The 15,148-nt window shown below is 40.6% G+C and overlaps 1 protein-coding gene across 1 annotated transcript in view; it reads right to left on the bottom strand.

Moving 5' to 3' along the window:
- Positions 1–11,525, bottom strand: part of ITGA2B (integrin subunit alpha 2b) — a 34,240-nt gene extending 22,715 nt beyond the window's left edge. Inside the window, exons 1-9 of the mRNA XM_075845332.1 lie at positions 11,436–11,525; positions 11,204–11,365; positions 8,451–8,581; positions 7,496–7,590; positions 6,007–6,178; positions 5,297–5,346; positions 3,890–3,935; positions 1,950–2,066; positions 296–340 (exon numbers count right to left, since the gene is read on the bottom strand). Coding sequence (XP_075701447.1) covers positions 296–340; positions 1,950–2,066; positions 3,890–3,935; positions 5,297–5,346; positions 6,007–6,178; positions 7,496–7,590; positions 8,451–8,581; positions 11,204–11,343 — 796 coding nt within the window. The 5' untranslated portion in view covers positions 11,344–11,365; positions 11,436–11,525. The remainder of the gene's footprint in view (positions 1–295; positions 341–1,949; positions 2,067–3,889; positions 3,936–5,296; positions 5,347–6,006; positions 6,179–7,495; positions 7,591–8,450; positions 8,582–11,203; positions 11,366–11,435) is intronic.
- Positions 11,526–15,148: the final 3,623 nt, after the last annotated feature.

Here is a 15,148-nt window from a genome sequence, read left to right as displayed (position 1 = left end):
GTCTCAGAAACAAGCAGGTCCACACAATATGTATGTGTTATAATATGTGGCATATCCCTGTATACCGGATCATTATACCAATGGCTTCCAGGCTGCCTCAGTTAAATTTCAGAACGGATTGGAGGGATTCATTATGAAGGACGAGCCATACTTAGTACCTCATGAATATAAAGACAGGCAGTCTTTTTATTATTGAGGCTACAGGTTTTCAGCTAATTGGAACACAGTAATTCAGGATATTAAACAGCGGTCTCCATTTGTAGTTCAGTCCATTGATGGGGCTTTACTACAGTACCTGGTTTGTCGTCATATGAAAATTCACCGTAAGTCACTGAAAAACCTAAAATTAGAGGAGGATAGTAAAAAAGAAAAAAAATATCACATAACTGACTGGATATGTTGACCCACAAACTGCAAGATTTGGGCACAATAGCAAAACCCCGAGTTCAGCCACCCATCAGCAGCAGGAATTCAAGGTTTGTGAACAACCATTAATCCATTACACAGACTTACGAAGCGTGTCAATAGTTCGTTGCAGGGTTGTGCCCTTATACTATTAAGGAAGCTTCCAATTCAAAATTAGTGGCATTTTCCAACAAAAAATCAAACTTTTAAGGCCAAGCTTTAGATCTACACACCAAAATCCTGCTTAATCCAATAGTTGACCATCAGGGTAAATATCCAGTTTGACCACCAGTTACACCAATACAATGAAGGAAATCCTACCACCCGAATTACTGCAGATTTCGTTACAGTCCATGTATGTTATATAACATGGCTGCACATGAGTTTCCGCAGTTGGGGACAAAAACAACATGGAAACCATTATGGCACCCACAAGGGTGGTCATCCAGGTTTGCAGGATTCCTAAATGGCAAGCCTCTAGTTAAGTAGCACTAAGAGAGTTTGGTATATACCACTGCATAACTTGCCAGGGGTCTGGAAAAGCTTGGTGAGAATGCATGAGAGCTGTATAGCCGCTATATTGGATGTCTACTAGCTTCCTCAGAAACCAATATTAAATCAAGGAATAAGGCTAGGGCGACACGGCGACTTTGACCGCGACACTGGTGTCGCGGCCAAAGATCGCTGTGTGCCCGTGCATACATCCCACGTAATGAAAGCCAATGGGGTCGTGTTGCCGGACATCCAGCAGATTTGGTTTTTCTTGCCATTGTTGTGTCGCGGCAACCCACAAGTTTCAACACGGCCACATTGACTTTTATTAAGTGCGATACACACAGGGGCACACAGCGAGCTTTGGCTGCCGCCAAACTCATCGTGTAGCCTAAGGCCTCTTGCTCATCATGTTCAGAAGACCCCCACTTGCGTGCATCTTTTTTTATAAAGTGAAAAATTGGATGTAAATAGGAGAGGGGGAAAAAAATCCCTAATATTTCCTCGTGTCGAGATTCGATCTTCCTATTGGTAAATAAAGGTGTATAGGAGAGTGAATCGTCTGAATGTAATGGGAAAGGGGCTTCACATTTATTGGTGATTTTTGTGCAATACTCAATACAGTGTGCAGAGCAATATATGTAAAGCATACTGACTGATTGAAAAACCTAAGTCCTTTGAAGAGGGATCTTCAACGTTTAAAAGGAACACCCCAGGTGAATACTTATACAGCGCGCTGCGCCTGAGGGGGCGGAGCATGACACAGGGATTCTCTTTTTAGTCGTCTATGAATCCCTGGGTCATACACCGCTCCATGTTTTGACAGTGTTTCTTTGAGAAGCCTCTTCCTGGCCCATGTAGGCACAGATTCAAGAATTTTGGAAAATCTTCCAGTGATTGCCCCTGAAAAGCTCAAACAACTAGGCTGCCATTTTCTTTTAGGTTTTTCCAGTAGGTTAATAAATTCATTTCAGGATAATACAGCCTGGTATAATTTACTGTACTTTTTTGGGGGGATCCTGGAAACAAAGATTGTAGAGAAGGCTATGTACCTTGATATGCGTCAACTGAAACCGCAAACTCAGGTGATGTGTACAGACCAGGAAATTTTCGGAGAGTGCCTTTGGGAGCAGTCTGAATAAAGGATAGGGGCACAGTCATGTATAGTCCTAGAAAATCAAACAACAGAAAAGGAGTTACTAATACAAAACTAAAAACGTTTTAAAAAGAAATTGGCAGTTCTTAAAGAGGTTGTCCCATTAGAGACCTCTCCTTTCAGAACGGAGATGCCGTGGCAATCAGATGATCACCGTTGGGCTCAGCAGTCCCACGTAAAGGTTTAATTTTTGCCAGGGTAAACTGCAGCCACTGCAGGGGAGAGGTAGTATTACATGGAGGCCATTCAATTAGATGGCAGTTCATTATAATACATGGATGGCTCGAGGCCACCGGAATGGGAGCTGCTCATAGACAGACCCAAACTATGACACTGGGCATGGGGACAAAGTTTTTGTCTGCTGATTTAAACTATTATGCTGCCCTGAAAATCATTGTTGTCAGTAGCAAAGCTCTCAGTGTTAATAGGGAATGTGCTGCCGATATTATGTAAACTGTATGGGGCCCAACAATCGTTTGTCTCAATAGTTTACATTGGCCCATGTAAAAGGCCTTGAAACGAACGCCGATAGACCTGTAATTATTGGCGTTTGTTAAGGGCAAATATCTGCCCGTGTAAACCTAGCTTAAAGGCGTTTTCTCATAAAGATCACTTATCCACAGGGTAGGTGATAAATGTCTGATCGGTGGGGGTCTAACCTCTGGGAGCCCATCGATCCAGAAAACAGGGGTTCCTGGTGTGCTCCAGGTGAATTGATTGGTATTGCTTGGCCACTGCTTTATTCACTTTCTATAGGGCTGCCAGAGGTAGCCCCAGTTAGACTCCCACCGATTAGGTAATTATCACCTATCCTGCAGATAGGTGATAAATTATCTTTATGTCAGCCACTTAAGTCATAGATTCGCTAGGAAACCACCGAGTTACTTCTCCTATTGGCTCCACATTTTCCAGGACCCATTATAGTTAATGGCTGTCCATATGACCAGAAAAAAAACGAGCAGTGTCTATATGAGACAAAGTATGCATGGCACTTTACTTGCAACGCTATACTTCGTACTAGCTGGAAGTCGGACCCACTAATTCCTTAGTTCCATTAGTGGAATGTGCCTATAAAATTTACACGGCAATCTTCTATAGAGGTCCCCATTCATATCATGTTATTGCCCTACGTTTATCGTGTATGTCGAGAAAGCTCTGGAAATACACGATAAACGTGTTCATAGGGCTCCAGTATCCCTATATCTTGGCCTTTGTTGGGCTGGTAAACCTTTTTTTTAAATGATGGCATAGCATAAAAGACTAGACTATTCCATCCTGAGGGATCCCACAAAAAAATAAAATAAATGTATACTACACAGGTATACATTTTTTAACATAGGAGCCACTGTATGGCATCAATCGCAGGTATACGTTAAAAATATACCTCAGGGAGCTAGCGATATCACTGTCCATACGTCAGGAGCAGTGCTGGAGTCCCCGAACAGAATGCTAGCTGAAACTCTGCTCGGGAACTCCAGTGATAGGAAACTCCTGATGTCACTGTTCAGATACGGAGAGTAACATTAGGAGCTTCCACAGCACCGGAGTCCCTGGTAAGAGTGCTAGTCCCTACTCCGGCCCTGGGGAAGCTCCTGATGTCACTGCCCGTATATGGACAATGAGTTCAGGTTTTTTCACAGTGTCGGTGCCTGGGCGACCTATCCCACTGTATGCCATACAGTGGGGAATGTTTAGGTCTTTAGTCGAAGGTAAAACATTGGGGGTATTCCCAACATTTACCTCTGACGGAAGGCCTATACGTGATGTGAATGGGGCCTAAAGTTGTTTTTTTTTATTGAGAAAACAGAAATTAGGAGGCAAATAAAATCAACTTACCATCAAAATAGTAGCCAGCTGGTGCTCCTGCCAACAGTGTCCCGTCCTGCAGAAGAGAAACCAGGATCCTTATGGTGAATATGTCATAACGATTTACTACAAAAATAAGTCAACTACTAATGTGGTCCTAACCAGCTTCTACGTCAGCCCATTGTGGTCAATGAGAACTGTAGAGAAAATGCACACTTGCTGCTGTGTCCCTTGACAGATCACAAATGGTCAAAAGAGCATTCAGGAGTACTTTTTTATTTATTTAGTGAAACCTCTCCAAAAGACCTCCCATCTGGACCAGATTTTTCTGTGGCGGATTTACAAATCCCTTAAAACCTATTGCATATTGGTCCTCTTCCTTGAGACGTCTGCCCCTCTAGAAGACCATTTTGGGTGGTCGTCTCAAAGAGATTTCACTGTAGTCTCAAGTGCACTGGAAAAAAAATGTGGAAATCAAGACAGTATGGAGAATGAGCACTACAGGCAAAACTGATGCACTGTATTATGCCTAGTGCGGAGCCTGAGAATGAGGAGCATGACACGGGGACTCATAGAACACCAGAGACCGAATCCCTGGCCAGAGGATCCCAATGTCATGGACAGACAGATAATCCCCGTCACAAACCTTGCATTAGGTATAACACAGTGTAATGGGGAAACTGAATAATAGAAACACATTAATATTAGATACATACATATATACATGCATATTTATTTATATTTAGTGGTTTTAGGTTAGGTTTAGGTGTGGCAGTGTGCGGTCGCCATTTTTTGTCTGCTGTATATACCACCAAAAGTTCCGGAACACCCTCATAACTTTTGAACGGCTCGAGGTAGAGGGTTAAAATTGGTGGGATTTAATGGGGTCATAAAATCTACCAGTTAACGCCAAAAAAAACACTCCCAACTCCCTGGGGGCGGTGGGGTGGGCGGGTTTAGCAAATTATTAAACGGCACAGGGGGGGGGGTTGAGTGGGAGCTCATTTGAAAGAACTTTTCAATACGAAAACAATGCCGCAATCGATTTCGAGATGGGATTGTTTTCTCAGAGATATTTAACTTTAAAGTTTTCGTCTTCATTATCGGCTACCGCCGGTGTTAGCATTACCCAGAATGTACTGCACGGGTAAAATCCTAAATGTGTGTGGGTCCATGTGCGTGACTTTAAATTACGTATTATTACAAATCGGCCTCGGCGATACAAAATGGACCTGGTCTACGATTGTAACAATTTCGTACTTTGTAACATGAAATCAAGCTGCTTGGTGTGTGTGTATGTATATATACATAAATATATATATATATATATATATATACACACACACATACATACATACACACACACACATATATATATACACACACACACCAAGCAGCTTGATTTAATGTAGTCCCAGGTTATGCACGATAACTCACCTTGTTTATTTCTGCGCTAAATCCAAGCTCACAGTCACGTTTGTCATTCCCTGTGTAATGACAGGACAAGGTATATATTAGTGCACGTTTTCTTATTATACAGTATATAATTTTTGTTATGCAGTTCTCGCTAACCATCTGCAGATGGTGTCAAACTTGTTAGATAGGAATATCTATTGGTCAGAATAGCCAGTTATAGCATGTAAAGGCACCTGATTATTGCGACAAAGAATTAAAGCTATAAATGTACAATGTATTTGTAGAATTATATATTGTACTCTATTCTAATAAAAGGCAGTGCCACCCAAGTTATTGGTCTATGAAAAATATCCTCTATAATTTGGAAAAACTTTGATCTTGAGCTTCGTGACGTTTTCTTTTAAATACAGAATTGTATTTAGTGCAGTGTATTATGGGAGTTCAGATGCCAGCTACAAGTTACACATCTGACAACAGAGTGGAGACAAACCGCTGTCTGTTTCTATGGGCAACGAGCAGAATATTCAAAGCAGCTCTATATAAATGCAGAGAAGCTCTAGAAGTAACTCCGCACAAAAACAATAAAAGCAAAGTATTTGCAAAGTTACTCATTTATATATTTTAGATTTAACCTTTAATTTGAGTTACAATACTTTGCTAAAACTGCCACAAGGACAAGCTGCTGCTAAAACACGTGATAGGCAGAATTTTCTTGTACATAGTAGTCGTACCATACTTGGTTAGAGCGTAGGTATGCTCTACGCTGCGCACTCGACATGGAGCAAATTCATAGCTGTTCTTCAAATCTGTAGTCAAGTAACAGGCCCCAGTGGGAGTTTTCCCAGATTGATTAAATCTATCTGTAGCAATCTGGAAAGTAAAATGCTGCAAAGGAGCGCAAGCCTGCAAGCAGAAAATGAATATCTTGAGAAACAAGCCATACACACATTTAACCCATCACACACAGACTGGATTTACATGCATAGATGCCATCATTGTTAATGGTGGCGAAACCCCATTTAGAGTGTCTCTGTCACCATATAAGTGCCCCATCTCCTACATAATCTGATCGGTGCTGTAATGTAGAGAAGTGTTTTTTATTTTCAAAAACGTTCATTTTTGAGAAAGTTATGAGCAATATTAAATTTATGCTAATTCGTTTATTAATTGACAACTGGGCGTGTTTTACTTTTTTACCAACTGGGCGTTGTGGAGAGGAGTGTATGACTGACCAATCAGTGCCCAGTGTCATACACGTCTCATTGTTCCAAAGAAGTGTATGACGCCGATTGGTCACTGATTGGTCAGCCTCATACACTCCTCTGTACAACACCCAGTTGGTAAAAAGTAAAAACACGCCCAGTTTTCTATTAAGAAACTCATTAGCATAAATCTAAAATTGCTCAAAAATGATTGTTTTTCAAAATAAAAACCACTGCTTTTATCTACATTACAGCGCCGATCAGATTATGTAGGAGACCGGTCACTTATAATCTGGTGACAGAACCTCTTTAAAGGAGTTGTTTAGGATTAGAAAAATGGGTCTACTTGAATAGGAATGGACTGCAGTACTTAACACAGCCTAAGGACAAGAGTGGAGACTGGAAAAGAAGAAGTCCCTTTTTTCTAATGGAATTTCCAGGATGTCCAATTCCACGTTTTTTTTTTTACCCATGTTTCTTGCGGTAAACAACCCCATATATTCGAATGTGCCTCTAATAGTTATGTCCTATTACTCCAAATCTTTTTCTATTACATTTCTTAAGAAAGATGGTTGCCTGATATAGTCCAAGTAACCGCACTAAAAAAAAAAGTACATACATATTATAATATATTTTAATGGTGACAAGAGTGCTGCCTAGTTTTCCTATGTAGTTAATTCCGCAATGCTAATAATGCCATGTAGCACGCATATAAGGCTTCGTTCACATCTGCGTCAGGACTCCGTTCCGTTTCCAACAACATTGATTTCAATGGTGACGGATCCGGTGCCCATGGTTTCCATTCGTCTCCGTTGTGCAAGGGTTCCGACGTTTTGACAGAATCAATAGCGTAGTCGACGCAGATGTGAACATAGCCTAAGCTTTTTTGGGACATCAATCCAGCATCAGGCATTCAGCATCTCCAGTTTATCCGACGTATAAATAAGATGAGCATAACTTTTAACTGAAAGCAAGTCTAGAACCTAGCTAGTATATAGTATATAATATGCACTCATACCACAATGTTGGTCTTCCAGGTTCTTACTGTTGCTCCGAGCCACTGGTCAGACTTAAAAACCTGTACTACCTGATTCGTAGTGTCATATATGTCACCTATGGAATAGACAGTAATGTGAGCTGGGAGTTCAGGAAACAGAAATAAAATTATAAGGATAGCGGACAGACTTCATGAACATAGCGTTATCACTGCTCCGTACAACCCCCAAGTTTTAGGGGGCAGTAATAGGGCACCCATGAATTATTCTCGCCTAAAAGCATTGCAGAGCCGTAGGGACTGCGTGCCGCCGTGGATCCTCCTGCACGTGGCTCTGTCGTATGCCTTAAACTGACCACGGCCATGAAATGGTTGTCCAGTAGGTGGGAGATCAGTAGCTACCAGACAACACCGGGCGTAGCTTATCTCAGTAGAAAACAATGGGAATGGTCAGGATGGAATGCGAGCTGTCCCAATAGCCAAGAGATTGTTGATGGATCTCATTGAAATTGCATGATCGGCCAACAAATCTCACGTCCAGCTAGACATAAAACAGATTTTATATGGTCAGCTTCAGGCAGATGACTAAGGGTCCTTTTACATCAACCAATATGGGCCGTAAAAAAAAACAAAAACGCCCATCAACGAGACAGCTCGTGGATAGACGCTCGTTTGCTCCTTTCACAAGGTGAGATATTTGCACATGGCACCTAGCTATCAAAACACAGTATATTATATTCATATTGTGTCTGAATAGAAAGTAAACCAGAGAAACAACATGAAGCTGATGGGTCTGGCTGCAAAATATGTACTAGTGCCACCAAACTATCACATCATGTCACTAATGGCACTGCTGTTATACTGATGTGGCAAAGGGGAGGTTGGCAATAATTCCACCAAGACAGACCTCTCACCTACTTCATCATGGTCTTCCACATTGGGCAGATTATATTTTACCACCTCCATGGTATTACTGTACCTGTTTGGTCAAATGGAATGATGGAGCAATCATTGCTGCCAGACTGCCATGGACATAGGAAGACCGCTCCACCGCTAGTGACACCGGGCTGAGATGTGTTAGATCTTGGAGCACCTACAACAATGCTCAACCTGAGGGGGGAAAACCAAAAAAAGAGACAGTAGTGATTATATCTCTGCATGAGGAACGAGAGTGTAGCTAGCGGTAAAATTACTTTGCTAGTGATCTTGAATTCTGAGGCACAAACTTCTATATCTGTTTAATAGACATTTTATTTTTAGTAATTATGAACTTTTGAGCATTAGTAAAATACAGTGACATCCAATAATGTGACATCTAATCATCCAGAATGTTTGATATTCTGCCACTGGTTTACTATAAAAAGATGCATTATAATGAGGAGTTTACAAAAACTGAATCGAAAGGCGAGCAGGGGCACGAATAAGGAATTCCTTAAAAACCTAAGTACTAGTAGTTTATGGAGTGTTAAAATTTAACTTTAAAAGTTTTTTATCCTAATGATTATCTACTATTAGAGTTAAGATTGATTTACTTTTCTAGGACTGTCCAATAATCCATAATATTTGACAATCTGGCACCAATTCGGCAAAAATTTCAAATGATAGAACAGCTACAGGCAGACCCCAGCCTTTCACATTACAAATTATGACAGCTATTCATTTAAAAAGGATTACCGGTTCAGGGGGGGTGGGGGATGTTTTTCACATTTTTCCAAAATACTTTCTGTAAGAAATTTCTTAGTTTTCAAAATCTCTGCTTGCAGTTATTCAATAGGAACCTTCATAGTTTACTTTTAGTTGAATAAAATCTGTCCTGGTCATGTGATGGACACACAGCTGCACAGTTTGTTACAGTACAGTTACCAGAGCTGTAATGAGACGAGCATATGTGTGTCCATCACGTGACCAGGACAGAATTTTTTTCAACGAAGAGTAAACAAAGGTTCCTTAATGACAGCAAGCAGAGATGTATGAGGAATTGATAAAGACAGTATATTGGAAACTTTTATAACTTTTTCTAAAAAAAATTTGTAATGAGAAAGTTACACAATTTTCTAATATACTTTCTGTAGTCCTCACGGTTTTAACCCCTCAAAGACCACCGATACGCCTTTTCACAGCGGTCATTAATGGGCTTTATTCTAGGCTGCCGCCTTGTCACGGTGGTCCAATCAACGTCCTGCACAGGTCTCCCGTGCAGGCTGGAGCCGGGGCTCGGCTGTCTGATGACAGCCGGGCTCCAGCTCCAACGGTAGCTTTCGAAGTTTACTTCAAGTGCGGCCATTTAACCCTTCAAATGCCGCGGTCATTAGCGACCACTGCATTTGAGTTGTTTACAGAGGGAGTGATCTCCCTCTGTCCCCCATCGGTGTCCTAATAGATGCGTGTCCGTTCTTTACTGAAAGGCAATAATGCTCTGGTATACAAAGCATACCAAAGCATTATATCTGCGATCTAAAGATCGCAGAGTGAAGTCTCCTAATGAGACTGAAAAAATAATTAATGTGAAATAAAAATGAATAAGGTACACATTAAAAAATATATATATTTTTTGCCATAAAAAATGGTTTTATTTAGTAAAAGTGTCATAATAAAATAAAAACTACACATATATGGTATCCCCGCAATTGTAATGACCCAAAAAAAGAGTGATCATATTAAACCGCAAGGTGAAGCCCGGAAAAAAACCGCAAAAAAACCCGCCAAAATTGCTAATTTTTTCCCATTTCCCCCCAAAATAATGATAATAAAAGGTTAATCAATAAGTCCCATGTACCCCAAAATGGTAGCAATGACATCCAGCAAAAAACAAGTCCTCATATGGCGACAGACAAAAAAATTATGGCTCTTGGAAAGCGGCGATGCAAAAAAATAATTTTAGTTCAAAAGTGTTTTTATTCTGCAAAAGTAGTGAAACATAAAAAAAAACTATGCATATTTGGTATCGCCGTAATCGTACCGACCCATAGAATAAAGGTAGCATGTTATTTACGCCGCAGGGTAATCGGCGTAAATGTAAAATGCACAATGGCTAAATTGCTTGTTTTTTTTATATCCCCCCAAAAAGTTGTTAAAAAAATTCTACATATCCCAAAACGGTGCCATCCAACTCATCCCGCAAAAAAAAAGTCCTCATACAGCCATGTCCACGTGAAAATGGAAAAAGTTATAGCTCTTCGAATGTGACGATGGAAAAACTAAAAAAAAAATTGCTCGGTCATTAGGGCCCAGAATGCAAGCAGGGGGAAGGGGTTAAAGATTTCGGCTTGTTGTTATTCAGTAGGAACCTTCATTGTTTACTTCCAGTAGAGAAAATTCTGTCCATGGTCATTTTTGTTTTAGCAATTTTTAAATAATGAAGATTTGCTTTAAACAAGCATATCCCTTTAATTACAATTTAGAATAATGTGTCTTCATCACATGACCACGGACAGATTTGTATCTACTGGAAGTAAACAATGAATGTTTATACTAAAAACCAACAGCAGAGATCTTAAGAACCGTGAGCACTTAATACAGACATTTTATATAAAAATTTTCATATTTTGTCAACTTTTCATTATACAAAAAATAACATTAAAATTTGCTAAAACCGGACAACCCCTTTAAGATTATTTTACAAAAGATAATCCAAAAACAGGGAACATTGGAAAAGGTACATCATGGGGCTACAACATCAAAGCACCTGTTGATTTCCACCACAGAAGACATTTGTCGCTCCAGATTACCTACCCATTATCTCCAGGCTCATAGACGTCGAAGGAAAATCCAAAGTAGCTGCCTTTGGTTCCAGAGAAGGTTTTGGGATTCTGGGTCTCCAAGTTTAAAGCATAAGTATAGAGGAAGAGCAGAGGCAGCAGGGGCAACAACATGGTGTTAAGAGGTTAACCAGATCTGCAAGAAAATATGAAAAATAGTTTTTCCTATCTTTCTAGCTCTGCTCTAATTACCAAAATAAACTTACTCTGGAAGTCTCTGATTAAAAACCTCTTCAGACACTATGTCGTATTGACCTACTATATTATACTACCAATACCACTAGAGCTGCCCCAACATCCACGTTCTAGAACTGCTTCATGCCCTCTGCTCAACCCTCATCTACAAATGTGTCTGCTACTAAATTCCTTCATGTCTTACACATCTTATCTCTATCTCAAGCATTTGTTTCACCACGACTTCCTCTACTAAGAAGATCACACCCTTTTGGAAAATATATAAATGTATACATAATCACAAAAATATTTTAAGGGCCTGTTCACATCAGCATGGCCTTTCCGTTAAGGGGTTCCCTCGACTGCGCTATTGATTCCGTCAAAACCTTTCATAACGGTGACAAACAAACCATAAGCAAAGATTCCATCACCATTGATCTCAATGGTGATACAAACGGAAGCAAAGATTTCCGTTTGCCTTGCCGTTAAGGGGTTCCCCGACGGAAAGCTCCGAAGGAACCCCTCAACGGAAAGACAACGCTGATATGAACACAGCCTTAAGGGGCTTTTCCATAATATCTATCACCTATCCACAAGAGGAGTAAAAAATATCGGATTGGTAAATGTCCGACTGCTGGGACTCCCACCGATCACAGCCTTAACTTGCCGTTCCTGAGAGCCCCAAATAAATGGAGCGGTACTGTGCATGCTCCGCCACCGTTCATTTAACTTCTATGGTGCTGCCAAAGATATCGCACGACAGCCCCGTAGAAATGAATGAAGCGGTGGCCCAGTGTGCGCAGCACCACTCCATTCATATGGGGCTCTCAGGAAGGGCCTGGTCAGACCGTTCTCATGATCGGTGGGAGTCCTAACGGTCGCACCCCCACTGATCAGATATTTATCAGCTACCCTGTGGATAGATAATAAATATTGATTATGGGAAGACGTTCAGAAAGTTTTTTTGCATACTACATTCATCCTTTAAGACACATTCACACAAACCTTGTCACATCATTGTATTTTTTATCAAAACCGTAAGCAGATCCAATCAGACAGAAGTAGCAAAACCTTTCCTGACAACTGAAAATAAACCCAATGTTTATTCACTGACATTGAAGTGTCATTTAGTCTGCCTATAGAGGTCCAATGCAATTCACTCAAAACCAAATTGAAAAAAATAAAAATAAAAAAAAAAAGTCTGGTTATGTAACGTGTGACTTCCTTCTCCTGGTGCAGAACCTGAACAATATAAAAACTTCACGGCGTTCCCATATTCTCCCATAGTTTTCTCTGGATTCAGGCTCCCTCACAGACCATAAACATGCCTGGTTTCTAATGAATTTGCCCGATGAGCGACTTCTCGATGTACGGAAATTAGATTTTTAATTCGACCCAAGAAAGGAAGCAGTGAAGTGCACTGGCTTGGGATGCGCTGGACCTGGTATCTACTTCATTCCCTTCGTAACTAGAGAAACATTCTTCTGCTAATTTGAGCAGGAAAGATCTGTCTTTATCACTTGGGGCCAGTGCTGTATGCTATGAGGCAATAGATGATTATGGTTATTAATAGTTTGGTGTGAACAGGACCACAAGGCAGCGCGAGGGACCGTTCATTAGACAGAACATATGCAAGCAAAGTTTGACATTTACAAAGTAACAAAGCTTCATACAACTACAACTTTGTTTGAGAACATTTGACTATGGTAGACCAAGTCAAATAATCCTAAATGTGGCCCCCATAATAGTGCCCACATCATGTCACAGCGCCACCTAGGCGGGGTGACAATTGCACCCTAGTCCTACTCCTTGTCCCAGTCTTGACTACAGGCTTTAAGGATGGAAATCTAGTACCATCTAGTAGTAATTATTAAGGAAAATGTCAATGTAACAAAGGTTGTGGGCAGAGGTTTTCTATGGAGAGCCCCCTACCTTGCACAGCTTTCCGCTCTCTGTCAGTGGACACAACTCTTCAATCACAAATCTATGTGTTATTTTGTAAATAATTGTATTCCCTGTGAAATAATTCTGGAGCATCTTTTCTTACAATTCATACGTTGTGCCGTTCCTCTGTTATTCCTCCTAGAAATTTCTGAATAAACTTACAATTGCGTGTTACCAGTTGCTGGGTGTCCCTACCCAGACTGACATTGTCCAACCACTGCTGACAGTGAGACTGTGTAGACACACACCCATTTGACAAGAGGAATGGTAACACCCAGTTTGTCAATTTATTCATATATTTCAAGGAGGAATAACAGAGGAATGACAATGCAGAGTTCGATCAGCTTTTAAACACAAGCGTGAAGCCTGATTAGGACCCTTTTAATTTAAAACCTGTACTCCTATAAGCTGCAATATTGGCGCAAAAAAAAACCCCAGCAGATAACCTCAGTCCATATTCCCTAGAAGGGCCTATGACCATCATGTAGGAGAGGGCTTCACCCACTCCGGACCCGCTCATTTAGCCAGTGCGGTTCTTGCTCTAGAGGACAATGTATTACATGGCCTGTCACTAAATCCCTCATGATAGAAGATAACGGTCAGGAGATTTTAGAAGCGAAACCTAAACAGGGTTTGTTGTGTTAATCCCTTTATTAGCAGAGAACCCATTTTAAAGTCTGTTTTTTTTCACCATCATTTTAAAAAATTGTAAAGACCAAAAGCAATAACTTTGCCATATAAACCCTTCACAAAGAAAGAATTTGCGTAATTTAAAAGTGTTTTATATAGCTGCTTAATGTGTCATAGTGCAATGTGGTCTGAGCAGCTTGTGTTCTAGATAAGAGCTCACAAGTTCCTGTGCTTTCCCACCACGGAGGCTCAGATCTCACTATCATTGGAAGAACACCCACTCCCACCATCTTTTTATAGGATTACCAAAAATGGCAATGGCTCCCAGAAGAGGAAAGAAGGGAAGAGAAGTAGCGCTTTCTTTCGACCCCCTCTTCTTTGATCCACTAGTATTTAGTTACCTATGAACATTTAAGTGCACAATATTAGGCCTCATGCACACGACCGTGATGCGTACAGTTTTTACTGTACGCAAATACGGATCCGACAGCTACACATCTGTAGCCGTCCCAAATTGTGGCAGCGCCCATAGACTTACGGGCCAATCCATGACGCAATTGCTTACAAGAATAAGACTTGTTCTATATTTTGCAGATCCTTTCTAGGCCCGGACACACATCCGTAAACATATGAAAAGATGTCCGTGGCCAAAAGAAATGAATGCATGCGTCATTACAGATTACGTATGAAAATTATGGTAGTGTGAATGGGGCCTAAACCAGCAAGTTTACCTGGGCTCAGAAGAATTTGAATGTAGCCAAACCTGTAAAAATGTCAACAGCTAGAAAAATGTAATACAGATACGCAGTGTTATGAAAAGTTTGAGCATCGCTTTTCGAATAACTTCTGCAGGGAAAAAAGCTAAAATGACAGTTCCGCTATATAATGCATGATTACGGTTTGCTGAATTTACCATGATAGAAAAAAATGAAACCTTAAATGTGCAAATTGTATATAGTACGGACACCTGTCCACTTGAATCTTTCGTAGTCTCAACTTCTTAATCAGATCTAGACCATTGAAAAACCTAATCGTGTAAACCTTAAAGAATCACAAGTAACTTAGTTAAAAATCAAAAATGTTGTCATGGTCAGAATATGATCGCTTGTGCAGTGTCAGTGCGGCGATGAAGAACGCAACCATAGGTTAAAAGTTGGTACATTTTAATGTA

Source organism: Rhinoderma darwinii, chromosome 13 (genome assembly GCF_050947455.1).
Source record: "Rhinoderma darwinii isolate aRhiDar2 chromosome 13, aRhiDar2.hap1, whole genome shotgun sequence".
In the NCBI taxonomy this organism is placed as follows: Eukaryota; Metazoa; Chordata; class Amphibia; order Anura; family Rhinodermatidae; genus Rhinoderma; species Rhinoderma darwinii.
Note: the sequence above shows the minus strand (reverse complement) of the source record. Positions and strands in the feature narration are given on the sequence as shown.